Genomic DNA, 27,195 nt, shown 5'->3' with positions numbered 1-27,195 from the left:
CACACAAACTACATATACACATACATACTACACACACAGAGGTACATGCACACCGGGGCAGAACAATGCCCAAAATACATGTGCACACACACACACACACACACACACACACACACACACACACACACACACACACACACAGAGTCACTTGGGTGCCAAAAATGCATGCAGAAAGCACATACCACTGGGTGCTGTACTTTCCAAAATGAATACAATACTATCCAGACTACCCCAAAACTAGATATACACAAACACGCACACACACTCGTATACACAGACACACACGCATGAGCACACACACATACACACACACACACACACACATAATGCACATACCCCAGGGCACAGTACTTTTGAAAATAAATACAATACTGTCTAGAATACATCCAAAATCCACACACTGGGGCACAGCACTGCCCAAAATGCACACACTGGGATATTGAACTACCAATAATATATGCAATGGGGCACAGAAATGTCCAGAATAAATGCACTGGGCACTGCAATGCCCTGAATACACAGAGGCACATGACTTCTGAAAAGAAATACAATGGGGGTACCGTGCTGCCTAGAATGCATGTTTTGAGGCACTCACTGCCCAAAATGTACACAACTGGGAATGGGAGCAAAATGTAGCAACTGGGAATGGGAGCAAAATGTGCACAACTGGGAATGGGAGCAAAATGTAGCAACTGGGAATGGGAGCAAAATGTAGCAGGGTATTGTAATGTGCGGTAGTCTGAGAGAATGAAATATAATGAGAGAGTTACTGCATTTTTAAACTGCTACATGTTAAAATGTGTGTAGAGTCATGATTTACAATGTAACATACCACTTATTATCACTTGCAAATGAATTGTCTTTGTTTATATACTAGATGGATACATTAAAGCAATAATAAGAGGGAAGACCTGAATACTCAAAGGCCACACTTCTCATAAGTTAATCAAAGTCTTAAAGGATCGTTGGAATGCAAGAGGGTGGGGACAAAATAAGCAACAACCAAATTATGAACTTACCGTACTGACCACCAATTTTTCCTGCTCCAAGCTGGCCATATCCACCTAGAAAAAAAGAACAAGGATAGGGTCTCACTTAGACTCTGAAGGCAGAAACTCTGAATGCTATAAGAGATAGGATGGGGGTGTTATTCTGTGTTAGAGCCCTGTAGTGGTGCTTTTGCCTACAATGTATGATTGATTATTGAGGGACTTAAAACATGCTGAATGCTATGGCAGGTTTAAGTCCTGTGATCATACAGCATAACTATTATGTCGTACAACACAGCATCACATCGCAGATGCATGATATTTGTGTAAGTCATGTGATCGTGCAGCAGTATTGCTGCATAACTGTTCTGTCGTACAACATGGCATCACTTCGCAGACTCATGATATTCGTGTAAGCCATGTGATCATGCAGCAGTATTGCTGCATAACTGTTCTGTCATACAACACAGCATCACTTCACAGACTCATGATATTCGTGTAAGTCATGTGATCATGCAGCATAACTGTTCTGTCGTACAACACGGCATCACATCGCAGATGCATGATATTTGTGTAAAATATCCTACACTACGTACAAGGCAGGCACTTATAGTGGGTGGGGCTCCTAAAACACCAGATGAATATCTCAGGAATCCAACTCCTGTTGCCATACAGCTGCAGAGTGGAGGGGGAAGAAGAATCAGTTTGACACGGGCTATCTGACCTTCAGTCTTAGATGTCACTACTCTCCATGTACACGGGCTATCTGACCTTCAGTCTTAGATGTCACTACTCTCCATGTACATGGGCTATCTGACCTTCAGTCTTAGATGTCACTACTCTCCATGTACACGGGCTATCTGACCTTCAGTTTTAGATGTCACTACTCTCCATGTACATGGGCTATCTGACCTTCAGTCTTAGATGTCACTACTCTCCATGTACATGGGCTATCTGACCTTCAGTCTTAAATGTCACTACTCTCCATGTACATGGGCTATCTGACCTTCAGTCTTAGATGTCACTACTCTCCATGTACATGGGCTATCTGACCTTCAGTCTTAGATGTCACTACTCTCCATGTACACGGGCTATCTGACCTTCAGTTTTAGATGTCACTACTCTCCATGTACATGGGCTATCTGACCTTCAGTCTTAGATGTCACTACTCTCCATGTACATGGGCTATCTGACCTTCAGTCTTAGATGTCACTACTCTCCATGTACACGGGCTATCTGACCTTCAGTTTTAGATGTCACTACACTCCATGTACATGGGCTATCTGACCTTCAGTCTTAGATGTCACTACTCTCCATGTACATGGGCTATCTGACCTTCAGTCTTAGATGTCACTACTCTCCATGTACATGGGCTATCTGACCTTCAGTCTTAGATGTCACTACTCTCCATGTACCTGGGCTATCTGACCTTCAGTCTTAGATGTCACTACTCTCCATGTACACGGGCTATCTGACCTTCAGTCTTAGATGTCACTACTCTCCATGGGCTATCTGACCTTCAGTCTTAGATGTCACTACTCTCGATGTACACGGGCTATCTGACCTTCAGTCTTAGATGTCACTACTCTCCATGTACATAGGCTATCTGACCTTCAGTCTTAGATGTCACTACTCTCCATGTACATGGGCTATCTGACCTTCAGTCTTAGATGTCACTACTCTCCATGGGCTATCTGACCTTCAGTCTTAGATGTCACTACTCTCCATGTACATGGGCTATCTGACCTTCAGTCTTAGATGTCACTACTCTCCATGAACACGGGCTATCTGACCTTCAGTCTTAGATGTCACTACTCAACATGGGCTATCTGACCTTCAGTCTTAGATGTCACTACTCTCCATGTACATGGGCTATCTGACCTTCAGTCTTAGATGTCACTACTCTCCATGTACATGGGCTATCTGACCTTCAGTCTTAGATGTCACTACTCTCCATGGGCTATCTGACCTTCAGTCTTAGATGTCACTACTCTCCATGTACACGGGCTATCTGACCTTCAGTCTTAGATGTCACTACTCTCCATGTACATGGGCTATCTGACCTTCAGTCTTAGATGTCACTACTCTCCATGTACATGGGCTATCTGACCTTCAGTCTTAGATGTCACGACTCTCCATGTACATGGGCTATCTGACCTTCAGTCTTAGATGTCACTACTCTCCATGGGCTATCTGACCTTCAGTCTTAGATGTCACTACTCTCCATGTACACGGGCTATCTGACCTTCAGTCTTAGATGTCACTACTCTCCATGTACACGGGCTATCTGACCTTCAGTCTTAGATGTCACTACTCTCCATGTACATGGGCTATCTGACCTTCAGTCTTAGATGTCACTACTCTCCATGTACATGGGCTATCTGACCTTCAGTCTTAGATGTCATTACTCTCCATGTACACAGGCTATCTGACCTTCAGTCTTAGATGTCACTACTCTCCATGTACATGGGCTATCTGTCCTTCAGTCTTAGATGTCACTACTCTCCATGTACATGGGCTATCTGACCTTCAGTCTTAGATGTCACTACTCTCCATGTACACGGGCTATCTGACCTTCAGTCTTAGATGTCACTACTCTCCATGTACATGGGCTATCTGACCTTCAGTCATAGATGTCACTACTCTCCATGTACATGGGCTATCTGACCTTCAGTCTTAGATGTCACTACTCTCCATGTACATGGGCTATCTGACCTTCAGTCTTAGATTTCACTACTCTCCAAGGGCTATCTGACCTTCAGTCTTAGATGTCACTACTCTCCATGGGCTTTCTGACCTTCAGTCTTAGATGTCACTACTCTCCATGTACATGGGCTATCTGACCTTCAGTCTTAGATGTCACTACTCTCCATGGGCTATCTGATCTTCAGTCTTAGATGTCACTACTCTCCATGGGCTATCTGATCTTCAGTCTTAGATGTCACTACTCTCCATGGGCTTTCTGACCTTCAGTCTTAGATGTCACTACTCTCCATGTACATGGGCTATCTGACCTTCAGTCTTAGATGTCACTACTCTCCATGTACATGGGCTATCTGACCTTCAGTCTTAGATGTCACTACTCTCCATGTACATGGGCTATCTGACCTTCAGTCTTAAATGTCACTACTCTCCATGTACATGGGCTATCTGACCTTCAGTCTTAGATGTCATTACTCTCCATGTACATGGGCTATCTAGCCTTCAGTCTTAGATGTCACTACTCTCCATGTACACGGGCTATCTGACCTTCAGTCTTAGATGTCACTACTCTCCATGTACACGGGCTATCTGACCTTCAGTCTTAGATGTCACTACTCTCCATGGGCTATCTGACCTTCAGTCTTAGATGTCACTACTCTCCATGGGCTATCTGACCTTCAGTCTTAGATGTCACTACTCTCCATGTACATGGGCTATCTGACCTTCAGTCTTAGATGTCACTACTCTCCATGTACATGGGCTATCTGACCTTCAGTCTTAGATGTCACTACTCTCCATGTACACGGGCTATCTGACCTTCAGTCTTAGATGTCACTACTCTCCATGTACATGGGCTATCTGACCTTCAGTCTTAGATGTCACTACTCTCCATGTACACGGGCTATCTGACCTTCAGTCTTAGATGTCACTACTCTCTATGTACATTGTCTATCTGACCTTCAGTCTTAGATGTCACTACTCTCCATGTCTGGAGAAATGGTATGTATCCTCCCCTAAGGTGACATGGGCTATCTGACCTTCAGTCTTAGATGTCACTACTCTCCATGTACATGGGCTATCTGACCTTCAGTCTTAGATGTCACTACTCTCCATGTACATGGGCTATCTGACCTTCAGTCTTAGATGTCACTACTCTCCATGGGCTATCTGACCTTCAGTCTTAGATGTCACTACTCTCCATGTACACGGGCTATCTGACCTTCAGTCTTAGATGTCACTACTCTCCATGTACATGGGCTATCTGACCTTCAGTCTTAGATGTCACTACTCTCCATGTACACGGGCTATCTGACCTTCAGTCTTAGATGTCACTACTCTCCATGTACACAGGCTATCTTACCTTCAGTCTTAGATGTCACTACTCTCCATGGGCTATCTGACCTTCAGTCTTAGATGTCACTACTCTCCATGTACACGGGCTATCTGACCTTCAGTCTTTGATGTCACTACTCTCCATGTACACGGGCTATCTGACCTTCAGTCTTAGGTGTCACTACTCTCCATGTACATGGGCTATCTGACCTTTAGTCTTAGATGTCACTACTCTCCATGTACATGGGCTATCTGACCTTCAGTCTTAGATGTCACTACTCTCCATGTACGTGGGCTATCTGACCTTCAGTCTTAGATGTCACTACTCTCCATGTACATGGGCTATCTGACCTTCAGTCTTAGATGTCACTACTCTCCATGTACACGGGCTATCTGACCTTCAGTCTTAGATGTCACTACTCTCCATGTACATGGGCTATCTGACCTTCAGTCTTAGATGTCACTACTCTCCATGTCTGGAGAAATGGTATGTATCCTCCCCTAAGGTAAGCAAGCTGTATGGAAAAACAACCCCTCACAAACACATGATCACATTAGGGAGGACATTATATTTGTGTGCCTTATCCCTATAGCTTCAGTCAGACAGCTAGATATGACTAGCTTCTGATTGACATACATTACTAGTACCCGGTGGACATGTATATCCCTGCCATGTCCACTTTATCCAGTAATCTAGCTCTGAGGGTGATGTTATGTTTGGACCCTGACAGCTGTCCATATCAATACTATTAGTTTGGCTTCACAGGTGCTGAGGCCAGTATTCACTGATGAGGCCTTTCCCCCAATGTACAGCCTCAGGAAAGGTTTGTACACAGTCAATGAAGTAACTCTGACCCATCAATGCTGGAAAAGGAAGAATATAAAACTGTAAAAATTGAATAAATAATGACCTGGGACAAAAATTATGTAACAAAAATAGGAAAAGGATATCTGATGACTGACAGCTGTCTATCAAATTACATATGTGTGCGTGTGCGTGTGTGTGTGTGTGTGTGTGTGTGTGTGTGTGTGTGTGTGTGTGTGTGTATGTGTGTGCATATATATATGTATTGTTTTTTTTTAATTTACTACAGAAATGTTGCAAAACATTTCAATGTCATTTGGAATAGATAACACAATCAAGTTCAAATAAACAATGAACAATCATAACAAAACTAGATTGTGCCCAAGCAACAGTCAAGCATCAGAAGCAAAAAAAAGGAAGTTAAGCTCTTTATATTGGCAGGGGCTTTTAGAGAGCACCATATATGTATCCATGTATATGCACTTGCATGCACTCATACATGCGCGCACGTGCACACACACACACACACACACACACACACACACACACACACACACACACACACACACACACACACACAAAATCACATAAATGTGCTCTCACACACACTAGTCTGACAGGATCTCTTATTGCAATTTTTTTTAGATTTGTTGGTTAGGCACTTCTTTGACACATGGCATTCTAGCCTGAAATTGGAAGCATTTGCAATACTCAGCCTAGCAAATAAGTGCCAAGATAGCTAAAAGCCACAGAAAATAGCCTCCAGACTAGCAAAGGAGTCAAGGGTGAAGATGGTAAATGAAAAATAAGTGTGTGTGTAGCTGGCCAAGGTAGTGATAGTAAAGGCTGTGGCACTAAATGCAGAGTTAGTTAAAATTACATCATTTGGATGAAGTTAACTTGGGGTCCCATCGATATGAGCTGCAGTAGTTCAGGTAAGTAGTAACGATCCTATAGTACTTATCAAAAGAGTAGAAGGACCTTTAATTATTGTAATGCATACAAAATTAATGTAAAACATATTTCAGCAACAAGTGGTTGCACAGATATTAGCACTGCAATCTCACAGCACTTGGTGCAGATGAATGGATGAATTAAAAAGACAATATAGTCATATTTTACAGAAAATCCAGAATGACACTTTTACACGTCATTACAAAAATCAAAAGTAAATGTCCCCCTTTCCGTTGCTTTACCTTATGACTTTTCCATAAGTCGTTTTATATTTCTGTGTATACAACTGTTTGGCTTGTTCCAGCCTCACGATAGGGATCACTGAAGCACTTATCCTGACACTTTGCCAACACTTCATATCACACACTCCTATGCTACAGTGGGCCAGTGAAAGGCCTGTCCACTCACATATGTTATTCATCTATCTCTGTCTCTGCTGGCTTTTGATCATTTGCCCTCCGGCTTGCCGTGTGAAGTGAGCCTTGTCTTCTTCTCCCCGGTAATTTGGGCAAAGTACCTCAACTTTCAGTAGACAATCATTTTCATCATTGCAACAGACCAGAATATTTTATAGATTCTTAGCTTTACAGTCCTACTCATAGCATGATTTTTCCATACTTGGAAAAGAGCTCGAATCAGTGACCTGGCCTGATGTGGATTTCCCTGCTACAGTCACCATCCCAATTGATGTTAACCTCAAAATACTGGAACATGAGCATTTTCTTATGATATATTCCATGGCAGTATGTCTCAAACACTTCTCTAGCTGTCATGGTCTTTGTTTTGGTAGTGTTTATTTCAAGGGAATGGTCTTTTAATTATTAAATCTAATTACTAAAACCAACTGCTAATAGTCTCAGATATTATTGTAAACAAATATTCAACATCTCTTTCACCACATTTTTGTAAGATAATCACTACTGTTTTATTTAGTTTTTCACTCAGTTTGTTCTTACCATCTATACACTTCATAAACAATATATTTTCTTCATTTATCTTAGATAGGACATTTTTGTTAAAAATGGGAGAATTCTTCACAGTCTAAGAAAAATGTTGCCACATTTCATTATTTTTCTCACAATCTCACACTACACACTCTCTTTTCATTTAACTTGTACGTGTCTGTTGTTCAGGTGGTAGTTACTGGTGAGATAATCACCACATAAATACCATCCCCATGTATTTATTTATTTACTGATTCCTCTTCTGTTATCTCTACATTCCTGTGTCTGTTTGTAATATGGTTGAACCATCTTCTACATAATGCTAAGTCACTGTGTTTGCATACCATGTTATCTTACTTTTGGAGATTTCTTCATATTTTTGCTCCATTTCTTTATCCAGCTGTCCTGTGAATATTTTTATGTGTTATTACCCTCCAGTATATATGTACAATATTTTGTTGATGCATGATTTTTCTTTCTTGTATATTAGCATAACTTTGGTAGGTTGTTATACCAAGAACATATTCTTTCTTTAAATTATCTTAATCTCTTCACCAAGTCGTACATTTTGAACTTTAAATCATACAATGTTCATGTCTCCACTTGTATGATGCTTCCCAACACTTCAGTTGTAAATCATAATGGATTATTTGTTTATTGCCAAAATAGTGTCTCCCAGGAAGTGAACAAGTGCCGTTCCGGAATGAAAAGCAAAGCGTTTTTCTTAGTGTTTTGGCCCGCATGTCTGATAACATCTTCTTTTGCCTTTTTTTTTCTTTACTTGAAACACAATCCTTTCCTTTGCATACACCAAAGTCCATCAACATCTATTTTCTCAACATAAATTGCAGCTGTTTCTTTGGTGTGTGTATGACATCATCTTCATCTGACTATCCATCGTGTAGGTTTCCCAAGAAATAGAATGACATCATTTTAAATCCAGTCCATCATTGTCACACCCATCAGCACTTTTTTTGGCTCATCTGCTTGTGAATGGCAAGGGCTGTGGTTCACATACAATAAAGGACAACAGGTCCAGACCCAAAAGACCAGACTGCAAAGGTCGCTCACAGTCACAGGTCCCTAACATAACCAGCAGCCAACATATAGACTCCAGTACAACACAGTTCTGAGCACTCTATCACAGCAGGAAAACCCGTGCTCCAGAATACTCCTGTCTAGATGTTTCTATCACACTAAGACCTGTAAGACCACAGGGAAAAAAAAGGAACAAAGCCTCCCAGTGCAACAAAAAGCTGAAAGGAGATAAGAAGAGCCCAGCTAAGAGGACCTGTAACTTTCAGTCTAGAGACCTCCACATAAAGTACTAAAGACCTAGACTAACAAGACACCGCAATGATCATCTGAGAGGTCTCCAGCACAACAAGGCTTAAAGAGCTGTAAGACATAAAGACTCAGAAAACTGGTTTCAGTATAGCCAAACCAGAACATCAGGACAGTACGTCTTAATGCAGAAACTTCCAACACAACAGGGTCTGAGGAATTTGACAGAAACAAGGGCCAAAGTCCTCTAGTGTAATAAAACTACAGACCACCAGTGCAGCCAGAACTGTAGATCGCAGTGTAACTACGCCACGTGATATTTTTAAAATAAGGTCCTGCAGACCCCAGAGCAATGCTTGAGGCCCTTTGCAGTACAAGGCATAGTCTAGATGGTCCTAATCGAGTTAAAACAGAGAGTCCAAAATATTCAGTCTGAGGTTATGACATTAGCAGCTTAAATGCCACAATATGGGAACTGTTTCAGTTATGCTGCATTAAGGCTCAAATCTCTCCAGCAGAATCAAGGGTGGGATGCGGGTTCTTGTAAGATGACAAATGATTTACTGAATTATAAACATATAATGCTGCAACATCAATTTCTGTGATACCAGCTATTAATCTAGTAAGAAAATATGTCCTGCATTTGTGAGGCTTGCTGAAAGGCTATATTTAATATGATAACTAAAGACATTACCTCTGACATGGAGACAATGTTGTCTTTAGTAAATGTCCAACTGTTCAAAATGTTGCCATTACCTTTCTGATTTTAAGTGATATATCCATAATCCATCAAGGCCAAAAAGGACTTCCTGCTTTAGAAGCCACTATTGAAGAAGGAGGAGCGCTGGCACTTTTGCCATCTGCTTTCTCCCCCTGTGGCTAAGCATGATGGGTAACTGGCTGCTGCACAGCACAAAGTACTGAGCAATTTAAATTTTGTCCAAATGTGCACCACTCAAATGGTGTACTTTGCTCAGAGCCCCCCCCCCCCCCCTCAGAAGTGTATTGACCTTGGAATTGTCACTGAGGGCTAATTCCTTGCATGGGTGGTACGAGGATTATCCATCAAGGAAAAAAAATAGTAGTTAAAAAAATGTAGTTTTTTCTACCTCTTTTTTTATGATTGACATTGTTTTCGACTAAATATCTTTTGAGCTTCATTTCAGACTTCAGAGCAGTTGTTGCTCATAGTTCCCCTTGTAATGCAGACCATGTGGCTTCTCTGTTTGTGCAAGACTACTTTTTTCAAACTGAGTGTCGTGACTATGGACTTAGCATAAATTGTAAGGGGTGTAGGAGCAATATCTTCCATAGTGGCAGGGACGAGTGGGTCAAGAAGACCCTGCAAAAATGGATGCTTTCATGTTTTTCAGTGGCAGTTTACATGAGTTATGTTTTTGATCAATTTGAACATGAACTTGCTTTCCAAATGTTTTTGTCTCAACCATTCACAGGAAGGAGCTCCTGAAAAAGGTGATGCACCCACATGTCCATAAAATGAACATATGTACACCTGCAACAGGTGTATTGGCTGCAATTAAGCAGTAGAAGTGACACAGGTCTAGCTGTAATTTAAATAGAAATTAAATAATCAAAGCTGTAATTACAGAGTGGAACATCCATTGTTACATTTGCAAATAAAACACAACCCCCATGCGCTTCTGGCTATAACTAAGAATTTACAAAAAAAAAAACTGCACTTAGCAATGCATCATGAGAGCAGCATGTAACAACAATTTCTGAAATAACAGCATTCCCATGATTTTTACTGTGATTTAACAGCAGAACTCGTGCCGAGCTCTCTGTAACACAGGAGTAAAAGAATTTAACTAACTGAGTAACCAAGAATGACATCCCTCAGGTACATGAGAGTAGGTGGGACTGTGAACAGGAAATGTCCACAAAATTTGCTGAAAAAGAATAAGCAGAGGAAGCGATAATATTCATGCAGCTCAATGGTCAGCTTTATGGCGAATCTGCGCGTTTAACCCAAAGCATGCAAAACAGCTTTTGCAGTAGGAAATGCGAGCTTTGCAAAGCATGACTGCTGCGATCGCACTTTTCGGGGGTGGTTCATCCGTACCGTCTGGAAGCAATGGCTGTACTCCTTCCCCGAGGTATTCAGTTTCAGCATCCTTACCTGCAGAAATGGAAACAGTCGTGCATGCATGAACAGAGGAAAAAAAGTAAGAGTACATTCAAAGAGAGAAAAACACACAGTGAATAAGAAACAGAAATTAATATATGCAGGCAATAGATTCAGTGCGCACACACACACACACACACACACACACACACACACACACACACACACAAATACACACACAAATACACACACACACAAATACACACAAATTCGCACATACACAAATTCACACATACACACACGCGCACACACACAGTCACACACACACATTCACATATGCACACACACACACACACACACACACACACACAAGTTCACACATATACACACACACACAAATTCACACACACACACACACACACACACACACACACACACACACACACACACACACACACACACACACACACACACACAAATATACACACACACACACACACACACACACACACAGCCACACACACAAATTCACACATGCACACACACACAAACACACACACACACACACAAATTCACACATATAGACACACACACACACACACACACACACACACAAATACACACACACACAAATACACACAAATTCACACATACACAAATTCACACATACACACAAACACACACACACAAACACACACAGTCACACACACACATTCACATATGCACACACACACACACACACACACACACACATATATACACACACACACAAATTCACACATACACACACACACACACACAGTCACACACACACACACACACACACACACACACACACACACACACAAATTCACACACACACACACACACACAGCCACACAACAAATTCACACATGCACACACACAAACACACACACACACACACACAAATTCACACATATAGACACACACACACACACAAATTCACACATACACACACACACACACACACACACACACACACACACACAGCCACACAACAAATTCACACATGCACACACACAAACACACACACACACACACACACACACACACACAAATTCACACATATAGACACACACACACACACACACACACACACACACACACACACACACACACAGACACACACAGACAAAAAAAAAGAAAAACATGAAACAAATAATACAGAATAAGAGACAGAAAATGTGATAGGAATAACAACAAAGGCAAAAAGTTAGGAAAAAAACGTGGGAAGTAAAGTGGATAGGAAAAGATGGAGATTTTTTTTTATTATGAATTATACATTCTAAGAAAGACAAAAAAAAATCCTCAGCAGAAGATTTTGACATAATAATTGCATACATCATTCCCAGAGTTTCACTGACTCTGACATTATTACCCCCCACCTGCATGGTTTACATGAAACACAGTTCCATCAGCAGTCTTTACTGGAATGTTAGAACTTGGATTCATAGAAAAAGACCATGCAGTAAGACATACTATGCAACAGTTGTAATGTGATCCTCCCACATACTAAGAACAGAATGAAGAGGTTGAAGGGCAGGTAGGGGTCTGTTTGGCTTTATCCTTTAATGAATCAGTTAAGACTTAATAAGCATGTGTTTTTTTTCAGGTGTAACCTGAAAACGCTATCTGGTTAACTGGCTCACCCAGAGTTCCACAGTATGCATGTGAAGGTTGCAGGAATCAAACCTAGAGCAATAAAAAACTGTTTGAAACTTTTAACTACTTGCCCTACCTAAGACATACTGTCAGTCATTCGTAGTAGTTTTATGAATAACATATACAGTGATCCCCTGCTGGGAGGGGCTAAGACTGCAGTAATTATGACTTCCCCTATTGTCAGTCACTTAAACTACCAACAGTCACTCATGTTAGGAATGCTGGTGCTGCAGTACCTGAGATATCCACAACAAATAATGCACCTACATTAGTACCTACAGTTTACCTGCTGGGGGAAGCTGATACTGCACACCGGACATTTGATCTTGTATTGGTGGTTAGTTTTGGAGCGTTCACTTTTCGTTTGGGAAGCTGATACTGCAGTGACAAGAAGCTTCAACTCAGTTAAGTGCTTCTCTCCTCCAGTAAACCCTTCTGATAGACACTGGGACTGTAGTAGTTGTGAGTGTCCACTACAGTCAGTACTTATATGCCATAACCTGCAGTGACCCTTTCAGGGAGAACATGGTGCTGAAGTTACTGAGTTTCCTTATAGTCAGTGGTTCTAGACTATTGCCTACAGTGACCTCTGCAGGATAAATCTGGTATTGCAATAACTGTGATTCTCTGTCTTTCTCTCTCTCTCTCTCTCTCTCTCTCTCTATCTCTTTCTGTCTCTCTCTCTCTCTGTCTCTCCCTCTCTCTCTCTCTCTCTCTCTCTCTCTCTCTCTCATCTCTCACTCTCTCTCCCTCCCACCCTCCCCAGTCAGTGGTTCTACAGCATTACTTTCAGTCATCCGTCCTCTCCCTAGATGACAGAACTCGGGCAGCTGAGAGGTCTCTCAGAGTCTGTACCCTACAGAGATTCCTACTGAAAAATAAAGGAACTGAATCCCTACATCTTTATACACAGTGAGTCATAAAGGGGGAAGCTGGCATTGCAGTAACCGTGAGCTTCCTCGACGTCTGTGCTCCTACACTATTCTTTAAATAGACTCTTGCTGGGAGAGAATTTATTTTATTTTATTTTATTTTACATTTGATGACCGGGCTGGTCCAACTGCATATATATATCCATTTTCAGCAGAGGCCCGAGGAGAAAAGCTCCAAGTGAAAAACATTAAACATTAAAAAAACAGAGTTACAAATATAGCTCAGAGAAAAATAATAATAACATGATAGTATTTTTACAGTCGCTACAATAAGCAAATAAGAACATAAAAGGGTGTTCAAATTGAGCATGTTAGGAGAAAAGTAAATTTTAGTAAAGATTTGTAAGCATGATAAATGAGAGCACTAGGAGCAGAATGTAAGCATGAAAATGAGAGTACTAGGAGCAGAATGTAAGCATGATAAATGACAGTACTAGGAGCAGAATGTAAGAAAGATAAATGAGAGCACTAGGAGCAGAATGTAAGCATGAAAATGAGAGTACTAGGAGCAGAATGTAAGCATGAAAATGAGAATACTAGGAACAGAATGTAAGCATGATAAATGAGAGTACTAGGAGCAGAATGTAAGTAAGATAAATGAGAGTACTAGGAACAGAATGTAAGCAAGATAAATGAGAGTACTAGGAGCAGAATGTAAGTAAGATAAATGAGAGTACTAGGAGCAGAATGTAAGTAAGATAAATGAGAGTACTAGGAGCAGAACATAAGCATGATAAATGATAGTACTAGGAGTAGAATGTAAGCAAGATAAATGAGAGTACTAGGAGCAGAACATAAGCATGATAAATGAGAGTACTAGGAGCAGAACATAAGTAAGATAAATGAGAGTACTAGGAGCAGAATGTAAGTAAGATAAATGAGAGTACTAGGAGCAGAATGTAAGTAAGATAAATGAGAGCACTAGGAGTAGAATGTAAGCAAGATAGATGAGAGTACTAAGAGCAGAATGTAAGCATGGTAAATGAGAGTACTAGGAGCAGAATGTAAGCACGATAAATGAGAGTACTAGGAGAAGAATGTAAGTAAGATAACTGAGAGTACTAGAAGCAGAATGTAACCAAGATAAATGAGAGTACTAGGAGCATAATGTAAGCAAGATAACTGAGAGTACTAGGAGCAGAATGTAAGCAAGATAAATGAGAGTACTAGGAGCAGAATGTAAGTAAGATAACTGAAAGTACTAGGAGCAGAATGTAAGCATGATAAATGACAGTACTAGGAGCAGAATGTAAGAAAGATAAATGAGAGTACTAGGAGCAGAATGTAAGCATGATAAATAAGAGTACTAGGAGCAGAATGTAAGCACAATAAATGAGAGTACTAGGAGCAGAATGTAAGCATGGTAAATGAGAGTACTAGGAGCAGAATGTAAGCATGGTAAATGAGAGTACTAGGAGCAGAATGTAAGCAAGATAAATGAGAGTACTAGGAGCAGAATGTAAGCAAGATAAATGAGAGTACTAGGAGCAGAACGTAAGCATGATAAATGAGAGTACTAGGAGCAGAATGTAAGCATGGTAAATGAGAGTACTAGGAGCAGAATGTAAGCATGGTAAATGAGAGTACTAGGAGCAGAATGTAAGCAAGATAAATGAGAGTACTAGGAGCAGAATGTAAGCAAGATAAATGAGAGTACTAGGAGCAGAATATAAGCATGATAAATTAGAGTACTAGGAGCAGAATGTAAGCAAGATAAATGAGAGCACTAGGAGCAGAATGTAAGCAAGATAAATGAGAGCACTAGGAGCAGAATGTAAGCAAGATAAATGAGAGTACTAGGAGCAGAATGTAAGTAAGATAAATGAGAGTACTAGGAGCAGAATGTAAGTAAGATAAATGAGAGTACTAGGAGCAGAATGTAAGCATGATAGATGAGAGTACTAGGAGCAGAATGTAAGTAAGATAAATGAGAGTACTAGGAGCAGAATGTAAGCAAGATAACTGAGAGTACTAGGAGAAGAATGTAAGCAAGATAAATGAGAGTACTAGGAGCAGAATATAAGCAAGATAAATGAGAGTACTAGGAGCAGAATGTAAGCAAGATAAATGAGAGTACTAGGAGCAGAATGTAAGCAAGATAAATGAGAGTACTAGGAGCAGAAAGTAAGCACGATAAATGAGAGTACTAGGAGCAGAATGTAAGCAAGATAACTGAGAGTACTAGGAGCAGAACATAAGCATGATAAATGAGAGTACTAGGAGCAGAATGTAAGCACGATAAATGAGAGTACTAGGAGCAGAATGTAAGCACGGTAAATGAGAGTACTAGGAGCAGAACGTAAGCATGATAAATGAGAGTACTAGGAGCAGAATGTAAGCAAGATAAATAAGAGTACTAGGAGCAGAATGTAAGCACGATAAATGACAGTACTAGGAGCATAATTTAAGCACGATAAATGAGAGTACTAGGAGCAGAATGTAAGCACGATAAATGAGAGTACTAGGAGCAGAATGTAAGCACGATAAATGAGAGTACTAGGAGCAGAATGTAAGTAAGATAACTGAGAGTACTAGGAGCAGAATGTAAGCATGATAAATGAGAGTACTAGGAGCAGAATGTAAGCATGATGAATGAGAGTACTAGGAGCAGAATGTAAGCAAGATAAATGAGAGCACTAGGAGCAGAATGTAAGTAAGATAAATGAGAGTACTAGGAGCAGAATGTAAGCATGATAATTGAGAGTACTAGGAGCAGAATGTAAGCAAGATAACTGAGAGTACTAGGAGCAGAATGTAAGCAAGATAAATGAGAGTACTAGGAGCAGAATGTAAGCAAGATAAATGAGAGTACTAGGAGCAGAATGTAAGCATGGTAAATGAGAGCACTAGGAGCAGAATGTAAGCAAGATAACTAAGAGTACTAGGAGCAGAATGTCAGCACGATAAATGAGAGTACTAGGAGCAGAATGTAAGCAAGATAATTGAGAGTACTAGGAGCAGAATGTAAGCAAGATAAATGAGAGTACTAGGAGCAGAATGTAAGCACAATAAATGAGAGTACTAGGAGCAGAATGTAAGCATGGTAAATGAGAGTACTAGGAGCAGAATGTAAGCAAGATAATTGAGAGTACTAGGAGCAGAATGTAAGCAAGATAAATGAGAGTACTAGGAGCAGAATGTCAGCACGATAAATGAGAGTACTAGGAGCAGAATGTAAGCAAGATAAATTAGAGTACTAGGAGCAGAATGTAAGCACAATAAATGAGAGTACTAGGAGCAGAATGTAAGCATGGTAAATGAGAGTATTAGGAGCAGAATGTAAGCACGATAAATGAGAGTACTAGGAGCAGAATGTAAGCAAGATAACTGAGAGTACTAAGAGCAGAATGTCAGCAAGATAAATGAGAGTACTAGGAGCAGAATGTAAGCAAGATAAATGAGAGTACTAGGAGCAGAATGTAAGTAAGATAAATGAGAGTACTAGGAGCATAATGTAAGCACGATAAATGAGAGTACTAGGAGCAGAATGTAAGCATGGTAAATGAGAGCAGTAGGAGCAGAATGTAAGCAAGATAAATGAGAGTACTAGGAGCAGAATGTAAGCAAGATAAATGAGAGTACTAGGAGCAGAATGTAAGCATGGTAAATGAGAGCACTAGGAGCAGAATGTAAGCAAGATAACTAAGAGTACTAGGAGCAGAATGTAAGCACGATAAATGAGAGTACTAGGAGCAGAATGTCAGCAAGATAAATGAGAGTACTAGGAGCAGAATGTAAGCAAGTTAAATGAGAGTACTAGGAGCAGAATGTAAGCAAAATAAATGAGAGTACTAGGAGCAGAATGTAAGCATGATAAATGAGAGTACTAGGAGCAGAATGTAAGCACAATAAATGAGAGTACTAGGAGCAGAATGTAAGCAAGATAAATGAGAGTACTAGGAGCAGAATGTAAGCACGATAAATGACAGTACTAGAAGCATAATTTAAGCACGATAAATGAGAGTACTAGGAGCAGAATGCTAGCTAGTCAGGGGTAGAGCAGGGGCAGAGCCAGTGAGTTAGCATGTGAGTTTTGAGTTGGGATTTGAAGCTAAGAAGAGAGGAGATAGCAGTGACGTTGGAAGGAAGTGAGTTCCAGGCTTTTCCAATTCTATTAGAGATGATGGAGTTGCCTGCTAAGTTGTTGGATTTACAGGTAGATATTAGAAGTTTGTTAGAAGAATGTAGGCTTTTGAGGTTACAATAAGGACTAATGAGGGTAGTGAGTATAGGGGTGTTGGTAGGTTTGTAGAATGGGCTAAGGAGAGCTGGTGAAATAAGATCAGATTTTGCAGCTCAAGCCATCCCAATTGCTTTAAGTTTAAGCAGTGGTGAGTTCTAAATGTGGAGTCAGAGGCAAATCTGGCAATACTGTTGTAGGCAACAGTCAGTTTGGAGAGGTTAGTTTTGGACAAATATGTATAGATGGGGAGGCGTAAAGGAGGGTAGAAACCAGATGGGAATAGGCAATGGAAGTTCTGGCAAGTGGTGTAAGAAATGGTTTAATTCTAAACAGGGAGCCAGTTTTTCTGTTAACTAATTTTATTGTGTTGTTAATGTCAGAATCAAAGCATAGATTGTTGTCTATCTCTACTCTGGGAAGCCTGGTGGAAGGGTCAGGAGATATGTTGGTGACATTACTAGACAAGACAGAGAAGTTGTGTGGAGAGGATTTTCGGGTGGGGGAGAAAAGTAACAGTTTGGTTTTCTTGGGGTTTAAGATTAAGCATCTTTTTAAGAACCATTTTTCAACATTTTGGAAAGTCTTTTGGGTGATAGAGTGCAGTTCAGAGGGGGATGAGGCAGAACAAATCAAAGTAGAATCATCAGCATATTGTATACAGGTAGCAGAGGACATACTGGTATATAGATCATTAATGAAAATAGAAAACAGAAGGGGGCCAAGTATTGAGCCTTGGGGGACTCCAAGGGTAATGGGTAGGAGGTTGGATAAGTTGTTTTGCCAGCGCACTGCCTGTTGTCTGTTATGAAGATATGACTTGAACCACTTTATCATACCAGAGTCAAGAGGAAAAGTTTTAAGTAAGTTTAACAGTATAAAGTGATTGACCATATCAAAGGCTTTGGATAGGTCAATAAAGAGAGCAGAGGTAAGTATGTTATTGTTCCGGTTTTTGTTGATGCAGTCAGTAAAGGAAAGGAAGGCTGAAGTGGTGCTGTGGAAAGGCCTGAAGCCATGTTGACAGTCAGCTAGTAGGTTGTGATTTAACAGGTGTTTAAGAAGTTGTTTTTGGATGCATTTCTCCATGATTTTAGCTAGGGGGAGAATAAGGCTATGGGACCGTAGTTTGAGAGTTCTGTAGAGATCCCACCTTTATGCAGGGAAATGATGTGTGAAATTTTCCAGAGTGAAGGAATGTAGCCTTCAACAATGGTTCTGTTAATCAGAATAGAAATGGGATAATGTATTGGCTGCAATTTTTAGATATTGAGCTGGTAGAAGGTCAGCAGAAGGAGAGGAGGTTTTAAGTTTGTGGAGAAGAGAACAGATAAGTGAATTGGGTACAGGCTGCAGTTGAAAAGTGGGAATAGAAGTGTTAGAGGAGGAGGACTGAGAGGAGATATTTGGGGCTAGCTGGTTAGCTAGAGAGTGGACAGTTTCAGAAAAGAAGGTATTTAAGGCATCAGCAGTTTGTTTTGGGTTGTTTTGGGAAGTTGCAGAAACGATAAATAAAGCCAATAAATCAAACAATGTCCAACAGAAAGGACTGAAAACCAAAGCTGTAGTTAAAAACTAGTAATTTATTCCATGACAACAAAAAAATAGCATCAAGCGCTTTCGCTCGGTTAATACCGAGCTTTATCACGATACAGACTAATGTAATCTGGTCTTTAACTATTTAATTATCAGTCATCTGATGTTGCAATTAACATACTTAATAAGCTAAAAAAAGATGAAGGAAGTCATTAAATACAAAAGCAATAACGCAGTCTTACAAAAAACACACAATACAAATCCCACCAGATACAGACTAAAAAACTCAAACTATTATTAAAGCTGATCAACAATTGAGTAAATAAAGGTACCTCGACACCTTAAAATAATTGGGTGTACTGTAATGTTAATAAACCCCTGAGGGAAAAACATCAATAAAAATCGAAATAAAAAATCAGTAATAAAAAATCGATAGTAAATGCTTAAAATAATCAGGGTTTAACTAATGACCACTTGCTGGTGTGAAAAATTACTACAGAATATAAAAATTTCATTGTATTACACTATGTTTAAGGCTGACTGGTCTTTCTACTCAAAAATGTGTTGAACGTTGTCCAGTGGCCTAAAGTCAAGCCACCCTTAATTTAAGAACACTATTAATAGTTATATTCTCATTCAAACCAGGAGGTTTCCCAGCGTCTAACTTGAGCTGCCATAGTAGCTCTCTATACTCCAACCTGGTCTCCCAATCCTCACCTCTAACATCTGGTACTACTTGCTCCAAAACTATAAATTTAACATTACAGTACACCCAATTATTTTAAGGTGCCAAGGTACCTTTATTTACTCAGTTGTTGATCAGCTTTAATAATAGTTTGAGTTTTTTAGTCTGTATCTGGTGGGATTTAAATTGTGTGTTTTTTGTAAGACTGCGTTATTGCTTTTGTATTTAATGACTTCCTTCATCTTTTTTTAGCTTATTAGGTATGTTAATTGCAAGGTCAGGTGACTGATAATTAAATACTTAAAGACCAGATTACATTAGTCTGTATCTTGATAAAGCTCGGTATTAACCGAGCGAAAGCGCTAAATGCTATTTTTTTGTTGTTGTGGAATAAATTACTAGTTTTTAACTACAGCTTTGGTTTTCAGTTCTTTCTGTTGGACATTGTTTGATTTATTGTTTTGGGAAGTGCCTAAGGGGCATGGGGTGTCATTGTGGCCAGGCTTTAAGAGAGTATTTATGCCTGCCCAGAACGTTTGTGGATTTTGTTGTTTGGTTTGTTATAAATGGCAGTAGTAGTTTCACTTTTGTGGGTTTTGTTGGTTAGTTTGTTGTAATTGGCAGTAGTAGTTTCTTTTATCTAGAAGTACAGCTTTTTTAGTGGAGTTTCTTATTTGTCTAAAGTTAAGTTGGTCAGAGGAATCTTTAGTGCTATGAAATTTGGTCTAGAGTTTATTCTTCAGGAGAATGTTATGCCTTGTATCTTTTGAGAGCCAAGAGGCAGGTTTTGAGTTAATTCTAATAGATCTTAAGGGAGCATGAGAGTCTAGGATAGAAAGGAACCTGAAGTTGAAGTAAGCTACAGCATCATCCAGTGGCAGTAGTTTAAGAGAGACCAGTTGCAAGCATTTAGTTCTATAAGGAAGCTTTCAGGGTTAAAGTTTTTATTTGATCTGACCATTTTGTATTTAGTTGGGTTAGGGGTAGTAGTTTTATGTCTGATTAGATAAGTAAGAGCGTGGTCACTTAAACCACCAGGTACTGTCCCTACTGTATAGGTTTGATAGTGACTATTTATCAGAATCCAGTCCAATATGCTTTCTTTGTTGTTAGTTTTGTTAGTTCTGGATGGGGCTACATTAACTTGTGACCTCCCATAAAGTTAGTCTTCCTACATCTTTACCCACAGTTTCCTCTACAGGGAAAATTTGGTTTTGCAGTAACTGTGAGCTCCTCCAATGTCTGTGCTCCTACATTCTTCCTACACCATTAACCAAAGTAACCTTTGCTGGGACAGGGCATGTGAATCCTCCCCTATGGGCAGTGTGCCTACATTCTACACTGAGCTATATCTCACTATCTAGCTATCCAAGGGGAGTAGCTATATACATAATAGCAGCAATTAATTTATACATCTGTCTGTCTGTTATATGGTTTCTCTGTTTGCCTAGCTATTTAACTGCATGCAGATAGTATCCAGCTATATAGTACATTAGTACATATGCCCAGTTATATGTCTGCTGCAAACACCATCTGTCTGTGTGTGTCTGTCTGTCTATCTATCTCGCTAGCTCCATTTGGCTAGGTGTCTAATTTTGCTAAGTGGGTAAAAGGCTTATTAAAACATAGTAATTTGTTTTCAATGCCAAATAAGATCACAAAGACACCTGAGACATAATATAAGATAAAGACATCATATTAACAAACAATCAAGAGGGTAGGTAATAAAAATACATGTCATGAACAAGTGAGAACACCATTTTACTAACAGTAGCTAAACAGAAGAGCAACCAGAAGGTAATGAACCGAACCTGAAGCAGCTGTTTGGCATCTGACCCATGCAGTTCCGAGGTGGACAGGTCATAATGTAGAACAGTTCATACACCATGAGTACGTGTGTGTAAGCAGTGATGGTCAGTGGGAAATATCTTAAAGCACTGCGAACTGCAAGGAAAGTCTAGAATACCAATTTCCATCACCCCATGTAATGCTAGAACTTTAATGACAATGTGCCATGAGGCTGTGTAACTTGAATTACAACCTTGTTGTGAAAATGCTTGATTATAAGTTCATCTCTCTCACTAGGAAAGTTAGGAATGTGTATTCCCCTACAACAAAATAAAGTTTCAAATTCTTCTTAGGTGTCACTGCATTGTGGAAGTTTAAAATCCTTTCACAGAGTAACAGCCTCAAATGCTTCTGTTATGTACAATGAGGATTTGGAACTTGACCATACCATTGGGAGATGGGAACAACTCTCACTTAGCTTTACTAACATATTCATATTATGCAATCAAAAGAAACTGCATGCCATGTCATTGACCATGCAAACAGTACTGAAGGAGAACTCACCATCTAGGCCTGCTGGAACTAATGGTTGCCCTCCAAATGGAAGTTCTCCTGCTGCATCTGAAATAACAGAAAATGTGCAAGTTAACTGACTCAGAAGCTCAGTGCAATCAAGACACTTTTCTTTGAATAAATGCGAGCTCCAGCATTCTGAATTCTAAACAGCAGTCATTGCTTACATGCAAGGGTGTCAAAAATAACAAAAGTTAGAGATAAACAGCAATTGTAGTTAGGAGGAAATGAAGAAACTGGGGCACAGAGCAAAAATAAAAGAGAAAAAAGAAAGGAAGAATGAAGCAAAATGAAATGGTGCAAATAATACTAAACAGAAACATAAAAAGAAGGAAGGCTGTAAACAAAAGGATGAGAACATCAGAGTGGAAGAAGGAAAGGCAGATAAAGGGGTAAAGACAGTGTTGTTATCTAAGTTACAGTACAGAAAAAGAAAGTCTGGAGATTGGCGAGATTGACAAAGAGCCTAAAGGAAAGAGACTGAGTGATAAGGATGCCGGTAAAACTATTGTTTCCACCAAGGCCCTTGAACAACTAACCATATTTTGCTGCTGATGGGTCAAACTCAAGACCACCTGGTATCCCAGCCTGGATGCCGTAAGGAGATTGAGCAGCACCTGGGAAAGTAAACCAACACATGAAATGAGAAACAGTATCAGCCTTGCTAAGGAAACTATGAATCAGGTTTGTACTACAGGGAAGCACCTTGGAGGTATGGCATTTTTCTCTTGGCAGCCCCCCACCCCCCACCCCCATCTCCATCACTTTCCACTTTAAGCCATTGCTTTCACATACTTTCACATGCTCTGATTTACGCTGGTATCTGATTTGAAATATATATAAAACTATAAATATAACAGTAAGATTGTCAGGAAGCATGGATTTATTCAAGCAACACCTTTTCATTGCAGTACTATGCAACATCCCAAAACTCTAACACTAGCAGTAGGGCATTGGGGTGAGAGGCAGCAGCAGCAATTACTGGGTGGGCTTCTGATACCACCAACTCAGGTCAGCCTATAAAAGGCAGCTTACATGATGCTTGTGTTCCTTTACTCATGTACATTTAAACAGCATGACCCTTAAATTAGTCCTTAGTGGTAGGACAGAACCTCTGCTACATGCTTTTCAACATTCTGCACTACTTTCCTGTAGTCCTGTACTATTAAACAGCATGACCCTTAAATTAGTCCTTAGTGGTAGGACAGAACCTCTGCTACATGCTTTTCAACATTCTGCACTACTTTCCTGTAGTCCTGTACTATTAAACAGCATGACCCTTAAATTAGTCCTTAGTGGTAGGACAGAACCTCTGCTATATGCTTTTCAACATTCTGCACTACTTTCCTGTAGTCCTGTACTATTAACAGCACTAGGCTGGAATCAGACCCCAGTAGTGCAATAGAACTTTAATTATGCATTTCTAAACTCCTGTTATGTTAAACACAACCATTTGTAAAATCAGTCATTGATAGAACCTTGGTTATGTGTTCTTACATCTCTGTATAAATTAAACAACAATCTGAAATCATTTCCCAGTGATAAAATACTTACCTTGTGTTCTTATACAAACTTATTAAACAGCATGCAGAAATTTAGTTATAATGCTAGGGCATAACCTCTGTTAAATGCAGGAACGTAGCCCTGACCCATTTTCAATCAATCAGCATGCTCAAAATGGTGATGTAAATCAGGGTGCTAAAACTGTTATTTGTAAGATGAAGGACGGCCAGGAGGGAAGCAGGATAGATAGAAATAATCTGGCCTGACTGAGTTGTAACAGCAATGCAAACTACGTAAGGTACAAGAATAGAGTTACATCAGCGAAAGATCAGCCAAGCAAGTAAGAGAAGACACTCTTATGGGGACACTATTTCCTGGCAGGGAATGTGAGAAAAGGACAAAACACCCTAGGGACAGCACCTCCCTTAGGAACAAGAAAGAGGCTGGAGGGAAGAACTGATTATTCCATGGATAGAGCTTATTGAATGAGGAAAGAGTGGTGCCTAAAAAGGAAAGAGTGGACATTCTAAGGCAGATGCAAAGGACTAAGCATCCATAGACAACTCTTCCTCCCTCTTAGAAGTGTAGGATGGATTAGGAAGGAAGAACTGAATACAAACGGGACAATTCTCCATTACCAAGAGTAGGGCGTAGGTGGGATATGAGGAAAGTGCTGGCCACCACTGGTACAATTCTATATTACCAAGGGAAGGACACAGGTGGGCTATGAGGGAAGTGCTGGGCACCACTGGGACAATTCTATTACCATGAGAAGGATTTAAGTGGGCTATGAAGGAAGTGCTGGGTACCACTGGGACAGTTCTCCATTACCATGATAAGGACTTAGGTGGGATATGAGGGAAGTACCGGGCACCACTGGGACAATTCTTCATTACCAAGAGAAGGACTTAGCTGGGACAATTCCACATACCTGCAGATATGCAATAATATGGGTTCAGCTACATTCCTACATACAATGTTGACACATAAAATAACACAGTTGTGATTAATAATTAAAAATGTTGATAGGACACGAAAAGATAGCTGTGAAAGTAGGTATGCATCCTGTAACTGAAAATATATATACTTTATTAGATATTCTATCACATGGTGCAGTACACCACAGAGTATATAATATAGTTTGATATATTGAATAGCCAAAAGTGAAAAGCCACCAATCGGATGTAAAATATAAATTTATTAGAACCAACGAACTTCAAAACGAACAGACTTTAAAAGTAACAATCAAATAACTTCAACTACACAAACGATCAAGAATAAGCGCTTCCATTTAAAAGGTTTTAAACTTCATCAGACAATCAATTAAATTACATCACTTCCTTTTATAACCTTCTCTTTTTTCAAAAAATCCCGCTCACATGACTCATACAAAACAAGCATGCCCAGTAATATAAAAATGACTGTTTAAAAATATTTTAACTTTCCTCATGTATATATAGTTACGAGTTCCTATATTGCATAAATACTATAATTTATACTTTATATGAGAATTTACCAATATATGGAAGAACTGATAACAAGAATATATAATAAAAATATTTAATATTAAAAAAATAAAATAAATTAAATTAAATATTTTCTGTAACTAATTTCATTATAATATTAACATTATTATATGGAAAATACTGTAATATTAGCCATTCAATATAATTTAAATGAAATTTAAAATGTTTAAGTGAATAATATTATTCTATAATAAAAATAAAAATAATGAAAATAAAAATAGAGATAACTTATGATGTCAGCCTACTTGGAAATAGAAAATCATTTAAAATACACCACTATATAGATTATATTTTAAAACCTTATTAAATTATTTAATAAAATATATGTATATGTTTATATTATTTAAAAAAATCTTTTATATATATATATATATATATATATATATATATATATATATATATATATAAAATCTTTATTTAAAATTTTTTCAACATACAATATTAATCCATAGAAAATATTAAAAAAATATATATATATGTATATTATATATACACACATATATACGTGCCAAACCATCTCCATTAATGTTCATCCCTATCTAAAAAATCTCCACCTATACCAGATAAATAATATATATATTATTATTAATGAACAAAATTTACACCACATTATTAAAAGGATTTATTTATGTGAAAAAATTAATTAATCCTAATGTGCTTATATGTAGGATCTAATATCAAATATATAAATTTATTCTTAAATATATAAATATATAATATGATAAATATTTAAAATTATATCTAAAATTAATACTCAAAATACATTATTTTAATCTTTAATTTTTTTTCTATTTAGTGCCATTAATTTGAGTATTGGTGCTATAGTACTTCTTTCATTTATACCAGGCCATGTGTCTGCTTGTAGTTTAATTTGCCATTGTAATTCTCTTTGTTCGAGTATTAAACCCCAAGGGGTTTTGTCTTTTATCTCCACATGATCTATAATTATAAAATGAAACTGATGATTATTATACTCATTAATGTGTTTTGCTAAAGCGTTATTCGCTTTATTTTTCTTAATTGCATATTTGTGTTCATAAATTCTTTGAGATAAAGCTCTCTCTGTTTTGCTTACATAAAATGAGGCACACAAATCATACATGGCTAAATAAACTACAGCTTTTGATCTACAGTTATATTTATTTTTTAAAAAAATATTTTTTATTTCTTAAATAAAAAAACTGTCCTAAATTAATTTTATGGCACCAGTTACAAGCACCACACTTATGCATTCCATTTATTACCTTATTGTTTATATTTTGGGTATTATTCTTGATCGTTTGTGTAGTTGAAGTTATTTGATTGTTACTTTTAAAGTCTATTCGTTTTGAAGTCCGTTGGTTCTAATAAATTTATATTTTACATCCGGTTGGTGGCTTTTCGCTTTTGGCTATTCAGTAGTTCGTGGCTTTCAGTAGTAATATGTCGATAGTTTGATATATAGCACACACACATATCACATGGTGCAGTATGCTACTGAGTATATAATATAGTTTGCTATATAGCAAACATGCATACGTATCACATGGTGCAGTATGCCATAGAGTATATAATATAGTTTTCTATATAGGAGTCACACATATGTATCACATGGTGCAGTATGCTACAGAGTATATAATATAGTTTCATATATAGCACACACATGTATTACATAATGCAATATGCAACAGAGTATATAATATAGTTTGATAT

At 38.8% G+C, this 27,195-nt stretch overlaps 1 protein-coding gene across 9 annotated transcripts in view; it reads right to left on the bottom strand.

Annotated features, from left to right (window-relative positions):
- Positions 1-27,195, bottom strand: part of LOC122814093 (glycine-rich cell wall structural protein-like) — a 150,746-nt gene that overhangs the window by 5,299 nt on the left and 118,252 nt on the right. For 8 of the 9 annotated variants that reach the window (XM_044086708.1, XM_044086704.1, XM_044086706.1 and 5 more), the window contains 4 exons: positions 23,014-23,091; positions 22,466-22,522; positions 11,095-11,151; positions 1,020-1,064 (listed from right to left, as the gene is read on the bottom strand). In XM_044086708.1, coding sequence (XP_043942643.1) covers positions 1,020-1,064; positions 11,095-11,151; positions 22,466-22,522; positions 23,014-23,091 — 237 coding nt within the window. The remainder of the gene's footprint in view (positions 1-1,019; positions 1,065-11,094; positions 11,152-22,465; positions 22,523-23,013; positions 23,092-27,195) is intronic. The other variant, XM_044086710.1, reaches the window with a different exon arrangement.

Source organism: Protopterus annectens, chromosome 10.part0 (genome assembly GCF_019279795.1).
Source record: "Protopterus annectens isolate FY-2018-M chromosome 10.part0, PAN1.0, whole genome shotgun sequence".
In the NCBI taxonomy this organism is placed as follows: Eukaryota; Metazoa; Chordata; order Ceratodontiformes; family Protopteridae; genus Protopterus; species Protopterus annectens.
Note: the sequence above shows the minus strand (reverse complement) of the source record. Positions and strands in the feature narration are given on the sequence as shown.